The following is a 22799-nucleotide window of genomic DNA, read 5'->3' as shown; positions in this document are numbered from 1 at the left end:
TCCCCTTGCAGGCAGGTGCAGTCAGTGAGCCTGCATGCAAGGGGATGTCTCTAGAGGTCCATAGGTGCCCCTCCCCCCCCCCTTTAGACGGTTGCTATCAGCAGGCGCATTGACAACTTCTTGCCCCTGCACCTGGGCCTATAAGTGCAGGTACAGTGTCAAAATAATTCCCTCATTTGCATGGGGCATTGTCATTTGGGAGCAAGCAATAAAGGATTTTAAAAATGACTTTTAATAAATGTCTGTTTATGCAGTGACATTATCTGATGTACTAAGGTGACGCACTTCTGCATGTTAAAGAAATACTCTGGGCCCAATTCACAAAGGTAAACAGAGATGAATGTCAAACTTTACGACTTTCAGTGCTTACAAAAGGCATTTACAAGTAGTAAAGTTAGGCTTTTGTCTTAGTTTAACTTATGTTAAAATTAAGAACAAAACTTAAGTTAAACTGAGGCAAATGTCTAACTTTACTACTCGTAAATATCCGAAAGTCGTAAAGTTAGACTTTCATTTCAGTATCTCTTTGTGAATCGGGACCATTGTTTTTAATTTTGATGGGACTTTAAGGGCCCAATTTGCAAAGGTAAACTGAGACAAAAGTCTAACTTTACAGCTTTCCGTATTCACAAAGGACATTTATAAGTATTAAAGTTAGACTTTTGTCTCAAATTAACTTACTTTTTGTTCTTAGTTTAACTGAGGCTAGACCTTTGGTGTACAGGCACTTCACTCAGACAAGTGTGGGTGTGACATGTAGTGCTGACAATTTTGGAATTTGTTAATGGATGGTGGGTGTGTCACCTCTGTGCTGTGAGGCTGTTTAGGGTGTCACGTATTGGAAATGCCAGTACTGTGTGTCCCAGTTGTTACAGTATCTCACTATTCGGCGTTTCACATGTGTCCCAATTCATTCCATTTTGGCCATCATTTGTGGCCTACAAGTGACAACAGGGCTTTTTTTGGACTCTGATATGTGCTGTCATGATGCAGGGATGCACCCTGTGACTCAAGTCCCATGACATGGGCGACATGTACGTTAGGGGGAGTCACAGCCCCTACATTGGTCCATGCTTTCACTATTGTTTGGTCATGGACATGGCACGTCAGTGTGCAGGGGTTGTTAATTGTCCTTCTGCAATGTGAAGAGGTGATGCGGTTTCACAGTGTGTTCCATTTATGTTTCCGCATTGAGTCAGGTTACATACTGAATGCATGTCAATGTACATTGTGGCTGTTTGTTAAGAAATGCCTACCTTATGTGGAACAATGGTCATTTGCTCTGGTTCACAGCTGTGCGTTTGTGCTCGTACGTTGTCATCTCACCGTGATTTTCTTTTTTTTATTGAAATAAATTTTATTTTGTCACGGCTCATACAGGCTGCATAGCTCCGTAACTCGGAGACTGCTGCGCACATTAATTATACAACAAAAATGACGATTACTTTTATACATGGCAAAACTGTAACAGAATAATCTCTTCCCCCACCCCCCGATTGCGCTCATGCCACCCAAGAACAAGGAGTACACCCCTGGGACCATACACCAAGCCCAGCAACAACCTCCCAGAGCCCTGCCTCCACACGTCCATCAGTCCGGCAAGAGAACATCTCCCTCCGGCGGGAGATCCAGGTCCAATCCCTGATAGTCTGCCCACCTCTTCCAAATCTTATAATGCTTACGGTGGCACCCCCTGGCAATGAAGACCGGCTGTTCAAGCCCCATGTAAAAATCTATCCCGTTCCTCCATGCAGCCAATGACAGAGCCCGGGGTGTCTTCCAAACCCTGGCAATATCCCTCTTCGCCAGTGAGAAGCCCAGCACCAAGAGGTGTCGCTTGTATCTATTGCCCCCAACTCCTTCCATGACATGTAACAGGGCCAAGCGCGTTGTATAGGGAAGCTGCCATCCCAGGACCTCCGATAGGCAGGAGAACACACCCCTCCAAAATCTATGCAGCGAGAGACAGCCCCAGACTGTATGCAAAAAATCACCCTCCTCTGACCTGCGCCGAAGACACTCCGGGAATACAATTATTCCTGCCCTCCACAAGCGCACTCTAGTGAAATATACTCAATGTAAGTATTTGAATTGTATCAGTCGCAGTCGTGTGGCTATTGCTGACCCCCACTGCCTTGCTAGTGCCCCCCCCCCCCCCAGTCCTCTTCTTCCATATCGCCCACATCCTCCTCCCATGCTGTTTTGAGCCGCTGCAGTGTTATGGAACAATGAATAACCAAAGTTTGATAAATGCGGAAGATCTTCCGGTCAGACAATTCCCCCAAAAAAGACCTTTGCTTCAATGGGACTGAAATCGGGAAGAGACTCAGTCCCTCCAGACTAGGCGCCAGCGCGTGTCTAAACTCCAGATATCTAAAAAAAAATTGATTGTGGCATCCCATATTCGTCACGTATCTCTTGGAAGGATTTAAGCGTCAGATCAGTCATTACGTCCCCTAGGACCGAGATTCCAATGGATTCCCATCCCTGAGAGCCCTGCAAGGCTGCCAACTGAGGCAAACGCCCATTGCCCCAGAGAAGAGTCTCCCGGGCAGGACTATCCTGCTCTGGGCCCGCCTCCAGACATGAAACTCCACCTGCGTGACCGAGGGCAGGAGTCTCCAAAGCGGTGCGGAGTATAACAGTGTGGGCAGGGATTTGTTGACCATTAGGTGCCGCTCAACTGCATAGGCCGGGTCCCCCCTATCTCCTTACCACCAGTTGTTAAGAACCAGCAGATGTGCGGCCTGGTAGTAAGAGAGAACATCCGAGGAAGCAAGACCACCAGTGAATGTGGACAGAAAACAGGTGCGTAGGGCCACTCTAACTGCGCCTCCTTCCCACAAGAACCCTCCCAGCGCAGAATTAACCTGCTGAAACCCGCGGGGTGGAATCTGGTAGGGATGATTTTGCAATTCATATAGGAGACGGGGAAGCGCAACCATCTTGAATATAGCCGACCTGCCATATAGTGTCAGGGGCATGCAAGACCATACCTTAAGGTCTTCCCGGGATCGATCCCACATTGGGACCAGATTACGGCCCCTGGATACTGCCGGGACATCATATAAAAAGACCCCCAAGTATTTCATACCGTCCGATGCCAATTGAAGAGCGGAAGGCCCAGTCACCTACCCTTGATCCACCCCCTAGGACCCACAACATGGACTTGCACTCGTTTATATATCGCCCAGAGGTCTAGCCGAAAATCTGGAGGATGCGCATCAACCGCGGCCCGACCAATCTAAGTCAGTAAGGAAAAACAGGACATCGTCCTCATATAGTGCTATTTTATGCGTTAGACCCGGCGCTTATCTAAAACCCTGAAGCTGGGCATCTATACGCACCCATGCCGCCAGCGGCTCCATGGCAAGCGCAAATAAATAAGGAGAGAGGGGACAGCCCTGGCGGGTTCCCCGCCAATTCAAGAAGTAGTGAGATATCGCCCCCCCCACCAGCACCGATGCTGTGAGATCAGTATATAGCAGCTGCAGGTAAGCCAGGAAGCGCGGACCAAGGTTGAGCCTCCGCAGCAGAGCAAACAAGTACCCCCAGCTCAAGGAATCAAAAGCTCCATCCATGTCCGCCAGCAGTAACGCCGCCGGCTACCCAAGCCGCCCACTAGCCGACACTGCAACATGCGCACATCTAATGTTATGGCGAGTCGCCCTCTGAGGCATAAACCCGGCCTGATCCTGATGCACCAATGCTGTGATGTGTGGCTTGAGCCTATTGGCCAAGGCCTTGGCTAACACCTTTGCTTCAACATTAAGAAGGGAAATGGGTCGATATGATGGATGTTCCTCCGGTGGTCTCCCCGCTTTGAGAAATACTACCACCTCCGCATGTCTCCAGTCTGGGGGAAGCAAGCCTCACTTCCACGCCTCTTCCACCACCAGCCGATAACGAGGGGCTAGTTGCACAAAGAACCACTTAAAAACTCTCTGGGAAAACCATTTGGACCCGGTGCCTTCCCGGGATCCAACTCCCCGAGGGCGGTACCTAGCTCATCTTCTGACAGAGGCCTATCCAATGGCTCCTGTACCTCACCCGAGACGGCCTTGGCGACGGAGGTCATCAATTAACTTCTCTTTAACTCCGCCGCAAGACACAATCTCACCGTGTTTTTACTCTGCTTTTATGGTGCATTTTCCTGCCTGACGCATGAGAGTTGCAGGCCTGTCACTGGTTTTTGCTGCTTTTGTATTGCGTTTGGCCTCATCGCAGCTTTTTTTGTGTTCGTGTTTTGCATTTTTGCGTCATCGCATTGGTTTGAACGCGTCATTTGACGCGTTATTGTGAGACTACCGCATGGTACAGATATGTTGTGAATGTTTGGTTAACACAGCGTAATTTTCCCGCGATAGACTACGATGTTGAGAGTTGGGTTAAGCTAATTTTGCGATAGTTTTCTCACGGTCTTGAGAATATCCCCCATTATTTCCAACAAATTAATTTGCTGGGCGGTCAGTAAGGAAAGGAAGCTTGACTTACTTTAATGCAGTGTAGGGTAGAGGGATTAGACGGGAAGGGTAGAGCTTTTGATATAGAATAGAGGCATCTTTCCACAGACCATTGATTCATCATCTTTGGATTATTCAGTCACTTTAGTAGACATAGTCGAAAGGGAAAATTCTGAACAGGTGAAAAATAAATCTGTTATGGGAAACCATGAAATAATTATATTCTGGAATCACTTCACTTCATCTATACTACTATTATAAGGAGAGAACTGTATCCTTTGAGCCAGGTAAACTCGAAAAGTACACCACCAATTGCAACACCCAATACAGCGTTGGAAAGGGGAGATCCAGGAGATGGGCATAGGCTATAGAAAACCACACCATATACATTAGGGGGGGGGGACGTTAGGGGAAAAGTAGTCCATATGGGCGTATGGATACAGTGATTGCACGTGGCGTTCGGCCTCGTCACAACGCTTGAGAGAGGTGCAATGGCGTGTGGGCGTGATGTCACGTCAAAGTGACGTTCGCTGTCCGGACCGGAGCGCAGGAAGGAGCAAAGGAACAAAACAAGACATGCGGGGAGGAGCGGTGGCGCGGGACCGACACACAACATTGGAGTGCCCAGCTCGGGGAGGAGCGGCAATGCTGGTGGTCGCTGTCCGGACCGGAGCGCAGGAAGGAGCAAGGGAACAAAACACGACATGCGGGGAGGAGCGGTGGCGTGGGACCGACACACAACATTGGAGTGCCCAGGCGGGGAGGAGCGGCGATGCTGGTGGTCGCTGTCCGGACCGGAGCGCAGGAAGGAGCAAGGAAACAAAACACGACATGCGGGGAGGAGCGGTGGCGCGGGACCGACACACAACATTGGAGTGCCCAGCGCGGGGAGGAGCGGCGATGCTGGTGGGAGCGCTGGAAAGAGCAAGGGACACACACCCGACATGCGGGGAGGAGCGGCGGCGCGGGAGCTGGTAAGTACGCTCTGCTGCTCCCGCTGATGGCCGCTCTGCTGCACGTCTCCTGCAGCGGTGCTGCCCCCAGCCCCCTTCTGCCCTGGACAACGTCGGGGCGGGCTGCTAGTATGGTTATAAAATCAAATGTGGCACGTGCCAAGAAGGGATTTTCCAATTGTTTGGTAGGCTGGAACAAAAGAACTTAGGAAAAAATAAAGGAGTGAAGTACTAAGAGGTGATGGTTTGCAATGCATTGAAAATGTTGTAAATGCAGCATTAACTGAACCTGACACACATTGCACAGCCAACACTGCAGTCACGAATTGAACCATACTGCACTTCGGTCATAGGTGGCAAAGTACCATGAGTGGGGGGTCATGAATGATGGGTCGGTTGCATCTGACTCACTTAACAAATACATTGAGTCAACAGAGTAGAACAAACATTTTAAAAATACCCCCCACTTTGAACCATACCTTTGATAACCCTACATAAACAAAGTAAGGGAAGTAGGTGAGCAGCATGCCCCGCGCAATGAAAAGAGCTGCCTTGCTTATTCATCTCAGCAATTCAAATATTCATTCATTTTTTCATTCTAATTCACCCATAGCCACCATGATTAAGCTTTACTTTCTCCCATCCAGTCATTCACCAAAATTTCAACTCCATTATCCATCCATTCGCGATGCACCCTTTCACCCATCCATCCTTTGACTGATATGCCATTTTCCTTTTTTTTAAACTTCCGTTCTTTCAAATTTCCCTCAAACCATCATGCCTATTAGGTGAGATTTTGATGAGTTGCAGATGGAAGAGGCCATATTAATTCAACCATTGTTGCAGCTAGTAAAGCTGGGGGTGCAGAGTCACAAGTTGATGATGTCCTGGTACTAGCTAGTGAGCATAATAGAATCATCAATAGGCAAGCAATTATGTGACTTACCAGTGCCTGTCCCTGCTTTCGCTTCTCTGCCTCCAACTGACTCTCCTCCTGGAGCCCACATCACTGGTGGTCTGTGTGGCTAGACTAAAACATTATAGATATTTTAGATGCCAAATACGCCCCCTATAATTTTTTCAATCAAAAAATACAATCACAATACATCACTACAGTTTGGTTAGCACTGCAGTATCTTGTAACAAAAATATTGCTATGGGCATTTGGTTGGTTTACAAGGTTAGACAAGCCAGTAGTGGAGCAATGGTCAATGAAAGACATATTGTGTTGGTTGGCAAATGCAATGCGAGTGGGACCTCATACATTTTCCCAGCCGTGGTGCACTGTCATGGAAAACTGCTGGTATACTGTATTAATGAATGACACAGCACACACCATTGGGGGGTGGTTCATGACCATAGCCACACTCTCTTTAACTCAACTGTTAGAGCATGACCAGGAATAAGAAAGCCTTCTCATCAAACATACATGGACTTACTGGGGCTACCAGAGCAATCTGCAGCATCCCTGGTGGTCAGCACCTCCTGCTTACCAGCTACGTAAACCCTCTAGACATCCCTCTTCTTGCCCTTGGGTGCTGATGCAAAATATGAAGATAAAAAAAATACATTAGTGATTCAGTTATTCTCCATAAAATTATTATGACAGTCAAATGCAGTCACATAATTGTACATGCACGTGTGACATGCACGCAGGGAATGTGTTTTGGAATGCATTTATTTGCACATGCTATGCCTGTGCTCAGTCATCGTACTGTCCCATTATTGCTTAGGACTGTCACGATGTGACGTCAACCAGAGGAGAAATTGTCAATGATGTAGTCCCTATGGGCTATTCCTGCTGCGGCTGCAGTGGGGTGTGGAGCACCTGCCTCGTCTTCATCATCATAGTCCGGTGCATCTGGCACTCGTATCCCATGGGGCATTGTTGCGTACACATATGTTGTGCAACACACAGCATGCACTGATCATCTTGCACATGATGTCTGGGCTGTACAGGCACCTTCCACCTGCGACGTCCAGGCACCTGGAACGTGACTTCAAAATGCCAAATGTGCACTACACAATGCCCCTGGTTCGTTTGTGGGCGAAATTGTACTGTCTCTGGGCCTGTGTGTTCGAGGCTCAGAGGGGTGTCATCATCCAAGCGCAGAGTGCATATCCTTGTCACCATTGACAGTGCAGAGAGACATGAGTCAAGGTTACGTACTGCATGATGTGTTGGCAGGCTCACTTGAATCCAGTGGTAAAGTGAGCAAGGGACTCACGTCTGAGCATACCCTGCCACACTTATGGCGGCCAAAAGCGGTACAAAAGGGGGTGGTAATGGACAGAGCATCTGAACCAATCAAACACTCACACCCAGTCAAAAGATCTGGGTTTAATCCATCACCGTTCTTTAGCCCACTCAGCCACCCCAGTTCAGACATGGCTATATGCAAATCAGTCTGACCCTGTGCCTCATGGGAACAGTCCAGCCCGAACTGTCAAGCCATGCCTTCCTTGGACCGGAAACAAGCTTCCGAGGACCGGTTTCTGGCATTCCAGCCGTCTTCAGCTTGAATCCAGTGGCAAAGTGAGCAAGGGACTCAAGTCTGAGCATACCCTGCCACACTTATGGCGGCCAAAAGCGGTACAAAAAGGGGTGGTAATGGACAGAGCATCCGAACCAATCAAACACTCACACCCAGTCAAAAGATCTGGTTTTAATCCATCACCGTTCTTTAGCCCACTCAGCCACCCCAATTCAGACATGGCTATATGCAAATCAGTATGACCCTGTGCCTCATGGGAACAGTCCAGCCGGAACTGCCAAGCCATGCCTTCCCTGGACCGGAAACAAGCTTCCGAGGACCGGTTTCTGGCATTCCAGCCGTCTTCAGCCCGGCTTGCTTGAATCCAGTGGCAAAGTGAGCAAGGGACTCACGTCTGAGCATACCCTGCCACACTTATGGCGGCCAAAAGCGGTATAAAAGGGGGTGGTAATGACCAGAGCATCTGAACCAACCAAACACTTACACCCAGTCAAAAGATCTGAATTTAATCCATCACTGTTCTTTAGCCCACTCTGCCACCCCAGTTCAGACATGGCTATATGCAAATCAGTCTGACCCTGTGCCTCATGGGAACAGTCCAGCCCAAACTGCCAAGCCATGCCTTCCCTGGACCGGAAACAAGCTTCCGAGGACCAGTTACTGGCATTCCAGCCGTCTTTAGCCCGGCTTGCTTGAATCCAGTGGCAAAGTGAGCAAGGGACTCACGTCTGAGCATACCCTGCCACACTTATGGCGGCCAAAAGCAGTGCAAAAGGGGATGGTAATGGACAGAGCATCTGAACCCAATCAAACACTCACACCCAGTCAAAAGATCTGGGTTTAATCCATCACCGTTCTTTAGCCCACTCAGCCACCCCAGTTCAGACATGGCTATATGCAAATCAGTCTGACCCTGTGTCTCATGGGAACAGTCCAGCCCGAACTGCCAAGCCATGCCTTCCCTGGACCACAAACAAGCTTCCAAGGACCGGTTTCTGGCATTCCAGCCATCTTCAGCCCGGCTTGCTTGAATCCAGTGGCAAAGTGAGCAAGGGACTCACGTCTGAGCAAACCCTGCCACACTTATGGAGGCCAAAAGCGGTACAAAAGGGGGTGGTAATGGACAGAGCATCTGAACCAATCAAACACTCACACCCAGTCAAAAGATCTGGGTTTAATCCATCACCGTTCTTTAGCCCACTCAGCCACCCCAGTTCAGACATGGCTTTATGCAAATCAGTCTGACCCTGTGCCTCATGGGAACAGTCCAGCCCGAACTGCCAAGCCATGCCTTCCCTGGACCGGAATTAAGCTTCCGAGGACCGGTTTCTGGCATTCCAGCCGTCTTCAGCCCGGCTTGCTTGAATCCAGTGCCAAAGTGAGCAAGGGATTCACGTCTGAGCATACCCTGCCACACTTATGGCGGCCAAAAGCGGTACAAAAGGGGGTGGTAATGGACAGAGCATATGAACCAATCAAACACTCACGCCCAGTCAAAAGATCTGGGTTTAATCCATCACCGTTCTTTAGCCCACTCGACCACCCCAGTTCAGACATGGCAATATGCAAATCAGTCCGACCCTGTGCCTCATGGGAACAGTCCAGCCTAAACTGCCAAGCCATGCCTTCCCTGGACCGGAAAAAAGCTTCCGAGGACCGGTTTCTGGCATTCCAGCCGTCTTCAGCCCGGCTTGCTTGAATCCAGTGGCAAAGTGAGCAAGGGACTCACGTCTGAGCATACCCTGCCACACTTATGGCGGCCAAACGCGGTACAAAAGGGGGTGGTAATGGACAGAGCATCTGAACCAATCAAACACTCACACCTAGTCAAAAGATCTGGGTTTAATCCATCACCATTCTTTAGCCCACTCAGCCACCCCAGTTCAGACATGGCTCTATGCAAATCAGTCTGACCCTGTGCCTAATGAGAACAGTCCAGCCCAAACTGCCAAGCCATGCCTTCCCTGGACCGGAAACAAGCTTCCGAGGACCGGTTTCTGGCATTCCAGCCGTCTTCAGCACGGCTTGCTTGAATCCAGTGGCAAAGTGAGCAAGGGACTCACAGCTGAACATACCCTGCCACACTTATGGCAGCCAAAAGCGGTACAAAAGGGGGTGGTAATGGACAGAGCATCTGAACCAATCAAACACTCACACCTAGTCAAAAGATCTGGGTTTAATCCATCACCATTCTTTAGCCCACTCAGCCACCCCAGTTCAGACATGGCTATATGCAAATCAGTCTGACCCTGTGTCTCATGGGAACAGTCCAGCCTGAACTGCCAAGCCATGCCTTCCCTGGACCGCAAACAAGCTTCCAAGGACCGGTTTCTGGCATTCCAGCCGTCTTCAGCCAGGCTTGCTTGAATCCAGTGGCAAAGTGAGCAAGGGACTCACGTCTGAGCAAACCCTGCCACACTTATGGAGGCCAAAAGCGGTACAAAAGGGGGTGGTAATGGACAGAGCATCTGAACCAATCAAACACTCACACCCAGTCAAAAGATCTGAGTTTAATCCATCACCCTTCTTTAGCCCACTCAGCCACCCCAGTTCAGACATGGCTTTATGAAAATCAGTCTGACCCTGTGCCTCATGGGAACAGTCCAGCCCGAACTGCCAAGCCATGCCTTCCCTGGACCGGAATTAAGCTTCCGAGGACCGGTTTCTGGCATTCCAGCCGTCTTCAGCCCGGCTTGCTTGAATCTAGTGGCAAAGTGAGCAAGGGATTCACGTCTGAGCATACCCTGCCACACTTATGGTGGCCAAAAGCGGTACAAAAGGGGGTGGTAATGGACAGAGCATATGAACCAATCAAACACTCACGCCCAGTCAAAAGATCTGGGTTTAATCCATCACCGTTCTTTAGCCCACTCGACCACCCCAGTTCAGACATGGCTATATGCAAATCAGTCCGACCCTGTGCCTCTTGGGAACAGTCCAGCCAAAACTGCCAAGCCATGCCTTCCCTGGACCGGAAAAAAGCTTCCGAGGACCGGTTTCTGGCATTCCAGCCGTCTTCAGCCCGGCTTGCTTGAATCCAGTGGCAAAGTGAGCAAGGGACTCACGTCTGAGCATACCCTGCCACACTTATGGCGGCCAAAAGCGGTACAAAAGGGGGTGGTAATGGACAGAGCATCTGAACCAATCAAACACTCACACCTAGTCAAAAGATCTGGGTTTAATCCATCACCATTCTTTAGCCCACTCAGCCACCCCAGTTCAGACATGGCTATATGCAAATCAGTCTGACCCTGTGCCTAATGAGAACAGTCCAGCCCAAACTGCCAAGCCATGCCTTCCCTGGACCGGAAACAAGCTTCCGAGGACCGGTTTCTGGCATTCCAGCCGTCTTCAGCACGGCTTGCTTGAATCCAGTGACAAAGTGAGCAAGGGACTCACAGCTGAACATACCCTGCCACACTTATGGCGGCCAAAAGCGGTACAAAAGGGGGTGGTAATGGACAGAGCATCTGAACCAATCAAACACTCACACCCAGTCAAAAGATCTGGGTTTAATCCATCACCGTTCTTTAGCCCACTCAGCCACCCCAGTTCAGACATGGCTATATGCAAATCAGTCTGACCCTGTGTCTCATGGGAACAGTCTAGCCCGAACTGCCAAGCCATGCCTTCCCTGGACCGGAAAATGCTTCCGAGGACCGGTTTCTGGCATTTCAGCCGTCTTCAGCCCGGCTTCCTTGAATCCAGTGGCAAAGTGAGCAAGGGACTCACGTCTGAGCATACCTTGCCACACTTATGGCGGCCAAAAGCGGTACAGAAGGGGGTGGTAATTGACAGAGCATCTGAACCAATCAAACACTGACACCCAGTCAAAAGATCTGGGTTTAATTCCATCACAGTTCTTTAGCCCACTCAGCCACCCCAGTTCAGACATGGCTATATGCAAATCAGTCTGACACAGTGCCTCATGGGAACAGTCCAGCCCTGCAAAGGCATGCCTTCCCTGGACCGGAAACAAGCTTCCGAGGACTGGTTTCTGGCATTCCAGCCTGGAATGCCAGAAACCGGTCCTCGGAAGCTTGTTTCCGGTCCATGGAAGACATGGCTTGGCAGTTCGGGCTGGACTGTTCCCATGAGGCACAGGATCAGACTGATTTGCATATAGCCATGTCTGACATGGGGTGGCAGAGTGCGCTAAAGAACGGTGATGGATTAAACCCAGATCTTTTGACTGGGTGTGAGTGTTTGATTGATTCAGATGCTCCGTCCATCACCACCCCCTTTTGTACCGCTTTTGGCCGCCATAAGTGTGGCAGGGTATCCTCAGACGTGAGTCCCTTGCTCACTTTGCCATTGGATTCAAGCAAGCCGGGCTGACGACGGCTGGAATGCCAGAAACCGGTCCTCGGAAGCTTGTTTCCGGTCCAGGGAAGACATGGCTTTGCAGTTCGGGCTCGACTGTTCACATGAGGCACAGGGTCAGACTGATTTGCATATAGCCATGTCTGAACTGGGGTGGCAGAGTGGGCTAAAGAACGGTGATGGAATAAACCCAGATCTTTTGACTGTGTGTGAGTGTTTGATTGATTCAGATGCTCCGTCCATCACCACCCCCTTTTGTACAGCTTTTGGCCGCCATAAGTGTGGCAGGGTATGCTCAGACGTGAGTCCCTTGCTCACTTTGCCACTGGATTCAAGCAAGCCTGGCTGAAGACGGCTGGAATGCCCGAAACCGGTCCTCGGAAGCTTGTTTCCGGTCCAGGGAAGACATGGCTTGGCAGTTCGGGCTGGACTGTTCCCACGAGGCACAGGGTCAGACTGATTTGCATATAGCCATGTCTGAACTGGGGTGGCAGAGTGGGCTAAAGAACGGTGATGGATTAAACCCAGATCTTTTGACTGGGTGTGAGTGTTTGATTGATTCAGATGCTCCGTCCATCACCACCCCCTTTTGTACCGCTTTTGGCCGCCATAATTGTGGCAGGGTATGCTCAGACGTTAGTCCCTTGCTCACTTTGCCACTGGATTCAAGCAAGCCGGGCTGAAGACAGCTGGAATGCCAGAAACCGGTCCTTGGAAGCTTGTTTCTGGCCCAGGGAAGACATGGCTTGGCAGTTCGGGCTGGACTGTTCCCATGAGGCACAGGGTCAGACTGATTTGCATATAGCCATGTCTGAACTGGTGTGGCTGAGTGGGCTAAAGAACGGTGATGGATTAAACTCAGATCTATTGACTGGGTGTGAGTGTTTGATTGATTCAGATGCTCCGTCCATCACCACCCCCTTTTGTACCGCTTTCGGCCGCCATAAGTGTGGCTGGGTATGCTCAGACGTGAGTCCCTTGCTCACTTTGCCACTGGATTCAAGCAAGGCAGGCTGAAGAAGGGTGGAATGCCAGAAACCGGTCCTCGGAAGCTTGTTTCCGGTCCAGGGAGGACATGGCTTGGCAGTTCGGGCTGGACTGTTCCCATGAGGCACAGGGTCAGACTGATTTGCATATAGCCATGTCTGAACTGGTGTGGCTGAGTGGGCTAAAGAACGGTGATGGATTAAACTCAGATCTATTGACTGGGTGTGAGTGTTTGATTGATTCAGATGCTCCGTCCATCACCACCCCCTTTTGTACCGCTTTTGGCCGCCATAAGTGTGGCAGGGTATGCCTAGACGTGAGTCCCTTGCTCACTTTGCCACTGGATTCAAGCAAGCCGGGCTGAAGACGGCTGGAATGCCAGAAACCGGTCCTCTGAAGCTTGTTTCCCGTCCAGGGAAGACATGGCTCGGCAGTTCGGGCTGGACTGTTCCCATGAGCACAGGGTCAGACTGATTTGCATATAGCCATGTCTGAACTGGGGTGGCAGAGTGAGCTAAAGAACGGTGATGGATTAAACCCAGATCTTTTGACTGGGTGTGAGTGTTTGATTGGTTCAGATGCTCCGTCCATCACACCCCCTTTTGTACAACACTACAACAGAGACACACGTATCAGCCACATCCTTGGCCAGGCCTACACTAGACCACACACCTGATCCATGTGTGGAGAAGCCACACCCCTACGCTGTACTGTTGTACGCCTGTCCACCCCGCTTAGGCTTACAGGGAGGTACGCCACAGTTACATGTCCCAAGTCTACACCACTGCCTGCGGTCACATGGTTGTGCCCGCTATATACAGCACAATGTAATGTGGAATGGCCCCGGTCCCTCATGCATACATAATGACCACACAGACACACTGAGTGAGTTTGTGGAACTGGCTACGGTCTTGTGCGCCTGGCCCCTTTTATTGCCAGGGTTACATGTCCAGTGACGCCTGTGCTGGATGGGTGTTGGGTAGTGTAAGCCACCCAACAGTGATCAGACAATCAGCAGTACAAGGTACGAACAGCAAGGGTCCCTGACTTGAGCAGAGCAGAGTTTGTGGTACCAGATGCACTGCAGCTGGCACAGGTACACCGCCAAGGAACGGTGATTTGCTGTGTACTGAGGTAGGGCCACGCGTGCTGAGCGGGTCCTCGTCGAGGTCCAAGGAGAATGTCGTGGAGGGTTTCAGTGGGCAGTGGAAGGTGTCCTTCCAGGGTATGATGCAGAGGGTCGAAGCAAGCAGAAAAAATCAATTGGCGGAGTAAAATACTACAGACTCCTCTTTTCCACCATGTCAGTATCAGCTACATGATGATGAAGACAACCCCCAGCGTATAGACTCAGATGCCACCAAAGTTCAACCATAGAGCGCCCATGGATTTTGGGGCACATGCTTTGTGGCACCATAGCTGAAAGGGGATGCAGTCTGCGATGAGGCCTGTACAATGACGTACTCTGCCATGAAGAGAGCAAGACTCAGTTCAAATTGTGTGACCTACTCCACCGCAGTGTGAGCCAGAGGCAGCGGTCAGCAGTGGCCTACAGCCACGTGTGGTAGGCCTGCGCTGCACAGAGTCAGTGGCACCAGTGCAGTTGTTGGTAGTGTCCCATCACCTCCGTAAAGGTGAGCCTTTTATTCAACTGACTGAAGCGCGTCTTCCTCTTACTCCTCTCCTTGCATACTGTGACGCTAACACGGCCATGAAGAAATCAAGACTCCGTTCCAGAAGTGTGACCTAGTTGGCCGCAGTGTTGGTCAAAGGCAGCGGTCAGCACGGGTTAACAGCTGTCCAGCCAGATCCTCCTGGATCTGTAACACACGACGTTGGAATGGCATGTGTGTTAGATTTGTGGCTGACGGAGGTAGTGGCACCAGAGCTGAGTGGATGCGGAGCCTGCAACGATGCTGTGTACTGCCTGACATGGACTGCATTTGATTGGTGTGAGGCCTGCAGGACTGCTGTGTAGTCCGAAGGCCGCAGTTAGCAAGGGCCCACAGACACGTTTGGTTGGAGTCCTATGCACAGACTTGTTGCCACCACATCGAAGGGAGTATAGTGACATAAACTCACCCATAAATAATGTTCTCTGCCATGGTCTAATCAAGACTCAGTTCCAAATGTGTGACCTACTTGTCCGCTGTGTATGCCGGTAGAGTACATCAATGAGAAAGGGGTACTGTGGGCTTTTGTCGCGGAGGCTGTGATGGCCTGAGGAGGCTGCCAAGGTCGGGGGCCTCAGGCTTGGAGCTTGCAGCAGCTAGTGGTGGGCCCACTTTGACACACACCAGTGTCGGCAGGTGAGCAGTGATGCCTGGATATGCAGGGGGGGGGGCATGACACCTTTGGGGACCAGCGTTCTGGGGTACAGCAGGTGCCCAGGATCGCAGGCACCAGCACTCACGGTGTCGGCCTCGTGCGGGGTAAGAGGCGCTGCCCTGGCAGGGATGTTGGCCATTCCGGAAAAGAACCACGCCCAGGGCTACGTGCTTTTTATTCACACCCCTATGCTAGCCTGGTGTACGCCTGGCCAGCCAACTCCACACATGCTTACAGGGAGGACATAACAAGCTACATTTCTGTGATCTTCCCCACTGGCTGGAATGACATGGTTGCGTCCACTGTCCACAACACTAACACCACCAGCAGTGTATGTCAACAAGGATATGCCTGTGGTCTGCATACTGCAGTCTGTCCGGCACATCCATGCCACACTTGGTATTGTGTGTAGTCTCATTCATTAGTCACATCTCCTCCTTCGCACATGCCTGGTTCCCTCCTCTCCCTACATTCTGCTAATGTGTAGCTGAGTTGCCATGCCGTTGATGGCTCATGTACATGGCTAGCCCAGGTTCCCACAATAAGTTGTGCTGTCATGTCTGTTGAGTGGGCATGTTGTTTGGCATGCTGTATGTGACTTTGTGACATGTGCATTCCCAGAGTTGTGATTAGCATGATTGTGTATTTGAGGTGTGTGGTGTGTTCATTTGGTACTTACCAACGATCAGTGCATTTCCATATGTGCCATCCTGGAAGGGCTGGTTGATGATGGACTGTCAGAAGATGTATGAATAATGCACACTGCCTGGGTAGTTGGCGATGACATTGGTCAAGAGTCCCCGGTGGTCCACTATTGCGTGTGCATTGATGGAATGTGTGTGCTGTCTATTGCGGTAATTGGGTGTAGGGTCAGCGGGGGCACAAGCAGGACATGTGTGCAGTCCATTGCCCCCAACACGTGCGGGAAGCCAGCTATGGCGTAGAAGCCTTGCTTGGTCTCCAGCTGTTCCTGTGCAGTGTGGGGGAAGTATTAGTACTGGGGTACCACTACCAAGCTGAGGATGGCATCCAGGACAGGTTTGAGGAACTTTGATTGGGCTGGCTGTGAGACTAATCCGACTCTGGCAGATGTTGGTTGGAAGATACCAGAGGCCAACAGATGCTGCACAGTCAGCAGCTTTGTCTGCAAAGAGATGTTGGTTGTCCGCTGTGTTGGTACCATCAGCCTGTGGGTTATAATGTTCAGGATGCAGAGGATGGTTGTCCTTTTGAGCCTACAGTGGACAATGACATACTCTGGTGTTAAGGTAGTGAGGCTGGTGCGTTTTCTGAAGGTCTGCGGTCTGTGTCTGCACTGCCTCTGTGGTGGTCCGCGAGGTGGTGGGGGGCCGGGGGGTGGCGAGCCTGGTGGTGGTGGCAGTGGGTGATGTGGGCCTGTTGGGGCTCTGAGATGCATGATCAGTAGCTCCATGGCATCTGCTTACCTTCAGGTGTGGCTCTGGGTTGAGCTCCCTTGTCTGGTGCAGGCTGTCATCCGACTTTACACCAGGTCAGGGCAGGTGTTAATTTCCTGCTGCTAACGTGCTTTATCGCCTGTTTTGGGTTCTTATCGCCGATCTGGCTGGTTGTTGGGAATGTTGCGGAGTGGTGTTGTAATGGGTTTTTGCATGGGAATGCCTACTCTGCATCTCATTACCGATAGTTGCCGGGGTCATATGTGGAAATGATTTTTGCTGCTGCTATCGCAGGTAAACTGGTGATATGGGCTGTTAGCACCAGCTTGTGAATGGGTCGATACATTTATTGCCACTTTGGCTGCAATAAACTGCCATTAACTCTGCAGTAAGTCCTTGAGAATATGTGTCAAGACTAGCAGCTAGGTTCTAATGGCACAGGAACAGAACAACGCTAGTTTCCAATGCCCCTCTCGGAACCTTCATGCTTAGTATCTCAATAAACCATTGCAGGTAAGTACCCAGGGGGGAAAGGGGAATGGGACAGAGAAGAGCCAGCTCCCAACACTCAGCTTGTTCTGCCAATCTTCTATTCTTCTTTGTAGTGTTCTTGTATTGCTAAAACACATATGTAATGTAACTTTACTTTTCCAGTTATCTAATAATAACTTACTTTCCTTAACATTTTGGGTTGCTTGTCCTACCAGAATATGATTGGGAGCCTACTTCTCTTCTTACTTCTCTTTTTGCTTTTTTCTTTATATATGAAGAGAAGTGCAGTTCAGTAATCTTCTTTCTTCTTTTTCAGGGACGACCAGCGCCTATCCTGCTTCAGCTTCCTTCACAAGAAATGATACAGGTAAGTCTAAGTTTATTTTATTTATTCTGTAATGGTGTGCCTCTATTTCTATTAGTGTACTTACAGTTTGTTGAACTGAACTGGCCGTATTAAATGGGGTTCTAGGAATTCATGTGTCTACCTTTCTTTCTTGTTCCACTAATTTAGTAAAGGCTTTTTAGCTTCATAGTATACATTTCAGTTGTGTGTTTTTTTCTTTATCTATTTTCCATTAAGCTTTTCTGTGCTTGGAAAGAGTCTTGATTTATGGAGCACAATTATTACCCACGCATATCTCTGACTCTGGTAGGAAGTTATTTGTTTAAGGGATGTCATTTTTATGTTCCTTTTTAATTAGCTACATGTACTTGAAAAGAGCCTTGATTCATGGTGTGCTAATTGTCACACTTGAGTAACTCTGACTCTGGCTGAAAAGTATTTGGATTAAAGAATATTCCTTTTTATTTCGTTGAGAGGAAACTCAGTGTGTTAAAAGAGAAGCCAAAGTTATAGATATTTTGCCTCAGCTGACTAAAAACAGCTGAAATTAGAAGCTGGTATTTCTCACTGGTAAACGCTGCATGTTGATAGGTCACGCCCACGGTCAGGAGAAAATAAATGGTTCTGACAGAAATTGTCTAATGAAAGCCTTTAAAAATTCACTGAAGGTTTAGAGGGGAACTGAGGAAGCAATTTTAAATACTTTTATTTCACCTATGTCCTCCCGGTGATATGTAGAATATATGATATTAGCTTTTCACAAAAGTATTTCTTTTTTACATGACAAGAACAAAACAGTTCACTGACCTTGACTCTGGAAATGTTACCAACAATCGAATCTAAATCTGATGTGCCCGCAAACTACCCTGACTGACTTCCACGATGCCTGTAAATTTGTTGCTCTTCCTTGAGGTACTTCGGTAAAGTGCACAGTGGAATCTTGAAGAGTGCTTCACCAGAGTGTGATTAACCTAAATGACTAGGCTGCTACACAGTGATATGCTGCTGCAGTGTTGGAATGTTGGCAGCCATGTTGGAATTTCTATGATGCCAACTTGCTCTCCAACTCCAGGGTTTGAATGCTTTTTGATGGTTTTGTGAGGGGGAAATGGTGGCCAGAGTTAAATAAGGAGGAAACCTACCGCAAATCCTGACAGTACCCCTTCCCAACGGGGTTTCCTCCAATTGTGGTTTGGAAGGGAATTTAGCATGGAAGGCTCTCATTAATCGAGGGGCATGGACATAAATACTTTTTTCCCATGAACACTCATCAAGCCCATAACCCTTCCAATCAATGAGGTAGAAAAGTTGGTTTTGAATCTTTTTTTATTCTAAGATTCGTTTCTCCTCGTACTCCACCTTGCCATCAAGAATCAGAGGATCAGGAGGGGTAGTACTCCGCAAACCTGGTTGGACTGGTTTAAGGAGAGAGATGTAAAAGGCTGGATGAATCCTAGTTGTGTCATGCAGTGATAGTCAGAAAGTTACTGGGTTAATGACCTTCTCAACTGGATAGGGGCCCATGAAACAGGGTTGGAATTTACAGGAGCCTTTGAGTCTGAGATTTTTTGTAAAAAGCCAAACTAAGTCCCCTACCTGAAGATGACGTTCTTTTTTACGCTTCCGATCAACAAAAAGTTTGTAACGATCTTTAGCGATTCACAAATTCTGAGTTGTAGATTGGTGGATTTTAGCAATCTGTCGGGCCATGTCTTGAACAGCAGGAACTTCTACATTCTCAAAATTAACATTGGAATTAGAATGTCTGCCTGAATTTACAAAGAAAGGGGAATGACCAATGGACACATTTGAAGCGTTATTATGAGCATACTCAGCAGTCCACAGATTGTCAGGCCAATCACCCTCTTCATCTAACAAGTAGAGTGAAAGATTATGTTCTAGTTCCTGATTAATGCTCTCAGTCTGACCATCAGTCTCTGGATGGAAACTGGTGGAGTATCGATGGTCAATGTTAAGATCTTTGATGTAGTCTTTCCAAAATCGTGACAGAAACTGAGTTCCTCTATCTGAGATTGGGATTTTAGGAATACCATGGAGATGAAAACCATGTTGATTGAAAAGTATAGACAGTTGTTTGGCAGTTGGTGTGCCCTTGAAGGGAACAAAATGTGCCATCTTACTGAAGGAGTCAACAGAGACAAGGATGGTGTCGTACACGTGAGGGGAGGGCAAATCAACAATTAAATCTAGAGCGACAGTGTGCCAAGGATAGGGAGTGGTTGGCAGTGGTTGTCAGAGACCATTACGGGCCTGCCTGTCTGGTTTTCCCTGTGCACAAAGTCCACATCCTAAAACATATTGACGAACATCTCAACACATGGGTGGCCACCAGAAACCCCATTTGAGTAAGTCTTCAATCTTTAGTATACCCTTATGGCCAGCCAGAGGGTTGTCATGACATTCTTGCATCGCCTTCAGTTGGGGTTCCTTTGTAGGTAGAAACAGGGTGGTTCCTTGATAGGGTATACCATTCTGATTAGAACGATGTAGATCTTCAGTGGCCCATTTCTCCTTGTCTATATCAGTCATAGCTTCCCGAATACTAGTCTCAAAAGGCTCCACAGAGGTCACACCAACAAACTTATCTTCAGGAATGATTTGTAGATCCTCAATGATAGGACCTTGATTTTCTGTGTTTAGCTTGGAAAGAACATCAGCTTTTCCATTCTTAGAACCTAGGTGAAAGGTAATTACAAAATTGAAGTCTGCGAAAAAGAGCGACCAACAACACTGACGCGGAGTAAGGGTACTAGCAGATCATAGAAATTTCAAATTGCGGTGATCAGTAAACACCATGACCGTGTGTTTAGCTCTCACATAACGCCTCCAATCTTTGAAGGCATCTTTAATAACCAGAAGTTCTTTCGCTGTAATTGTATAATTACATTCCGCAGGGTTGAGTTTGTGAGAATGATAAGCCACTGGATGTAACTGTCCTGTGTCCTTGTGCCTTTGTGAAAGTATTCCTCCGATGGCCAGATCTGAAGCATCTGTTCCAAGGTAAAAAGGTTCAGAGGGATCCGCATGAAGCAACACTGGTGCAGTGGTGAAGCTTTCTTTCATCAAGTTAAAGGCCTCTTCCGCTTCATCGGACCATTTGAATGGAACACTTCTTTTGAGAAGACGGGTATGAAGAAGGATCTTTTGGGAAAATCCATGAATAAATCGCCTAAAAAAGTTAGAGAATCCAATAAAACTTTTAACCTCTTTGATAGAGGTAGGAGATTTCCAGTCCGTAATCGCCTTTACTTTCTGTTCGTCCATTTTTACACCTGTGGGTGACAATACGAATCCTAAAAATTCGACTGTATCAGTGTTGAACAATCATTTCTCTAATTTGACATTTAGGGAATTCTCTTGTAAACATTGTACAACAGCTCATACTTGATTTTGATTTTCTTTTATAGAGTTGGAATAAATCAGAATGTCATCAATGTACACAATGGCACATTGGTCGATATAGTCACTCAAAAAATCGTTAATAAAGCACTGGAAGGCTGCTGGCGCATTACAAAGATCATACGGCATTACTAGGTACTCATAAAGGCCTATTTGGTCCTAAACGCCGTCTTCCATTCGTCGCCTTTCCGGAGTCTAATCAGATGATAAGCTCCTCGTAGATCTGAACGAGTGTATATTTTTGCTTCTTTGACCTGATCAATCAGGACCGAAATGAGGAGCAATGGGTAGCGATTTTTAAATGTTATTCTATTGATTGCCTGAAAGTCAATGCACGTTCTGCGATCTCCCTCTTTCTTCGGCACGAAAAAAAGAAAGAAGAGATTGGAGATTGAGATGGTCTAATGAACCCGTTCTCCAAATTCTTGGCTAAATAGTCTTTCAAATGGACGTTTTCTTTTTCTGTTAAGGCATGGATCCGACTGCACGGCAAGTTTGCCCCAGGTTCAAGATCAATTTTGCAGTCGTTGGGCATGTGAGGAGGTAGAATTTCAGCCTTAACTTCGTCAAAAATGTCAGCAAAGTCTTAATATTCTTCTGGTATCATAGTGGTTTGGATCACACATACCAAACTACCATTTTCACACAGCTGAGCAGCTGCACTGGGTTCAGAAAATTCAGCCGAGTTATGAAAACAATTCCTGGTGCAGTGGCAGAATTTAATTGAATAGTACAAGCTCCCCAATCAATCAACGGGTTGTGTTCAGTTAGCTACGGTAAACCTAAAATCAATTGAAATTGGGGAGCATCAATTTAATTAAATTGTAGGGTGTCTCGATGTCCTTGGGCAGTAGTCATTTGCACAACTTCTGTGTATCTGGTTATGGGTCCAGAGGTTAAATCAGTACCATCTACGCTTCTTATCTTCATTTTTTCTCTTTTCTGATATCTTGGAATCAAATTCGTTTAGCAAATTTGTGGGCGCAAAAATTACCGGTTGCTCCAGAGTCAACCATCACCATAATATCTGTGAGAAGTACCTCCCTGAATTTTAAATTAACCGACATTATCAAGTGGGGTGAGGAGACTTGTAGGGTGTTCGCCAGTTGGTGATTTATTGGAGTTGTTTCTTTGTTGGCATCCACCAATCCAACTCCATTGACTGGTGGTGCTGCTAGTTTTCTTCTCCTTGGCTGGAATTTTTGGTGGCTTCAAGCATGTTTTGACAAAATTTCCATTGCCTCCACAGTACATGCTCAACTTATTTAGTCTTCTCTTTTCTTTTTCCTCTTGAGAGAGGTTCACGGATAACACCAATTTGCATAGGTAAAAATCCCGAAGTTCCTTCTGTCGTCTGTGTGGATTCCGATTTGGCTTGATCAAAACGGGGAATACTGGGTCTAAAATCTCTTCTTCATCCTCCCTTCCGCTCATTTTGACAATAATCAGTCTCCAAGGTTAGATCCATCAGTACTGAAATATCAGTAGAACGATTTGGAATCTGTGACAACGCATCCTTCAGTTTGTCTCGCAACCCTCTGTAGAATACTGCCGACTTTTATGCTCAGGCCACTAGT

At 48.2% G+C, this 22799-nt stretch overlaps 1 protein-coding gene across 3 annotated transcripts in view; it reads left to right on the top strand.

Moving 5' to 3' along the window:
* The window catches only part of LOC147685041 (uncharacterized), a 434659-nt gene that overhangs the window by 82462 nt on the left and 329398 nt on the right, over positions 1 to 22799 (top strand). For all 3 annotated transcript variants that reach the window (XR_015300672.1, XM_086940933.1, XM_086940932.1), the window contains exon 3: positions 17773 to 17823. Coding sequence is in view for 2 of the 3 variants with exons in the window: in XM_086940933.1 (XP_086797059.1) it covers positions 17773 to 17823 (51 nt within the window). In the remaining variant the exon portion in view is untranslated. The remainder of the gene's footprint in view (positions 1 to 17772; positions 17824 to 22799) is intronic.

This window comes from Lissotriton vulgaris, chromosome 10 (assembly GCF_964263255.1).
Source record: "Lissotriton vulgaris chromosome 10, aLisVul1.2, whole genome shotgun sequence".
Lineage (NCBI taxonomy): Eukaryota > Metazoa > Chordata > Amphibia > Caudata > Salamandridae > Lissotriton > Lissotriton vulgaris.
Note: the sequence above shows the minus strand (reverse complement) of the source record. Positions and strands in the feature narration are given on the sequence as shown.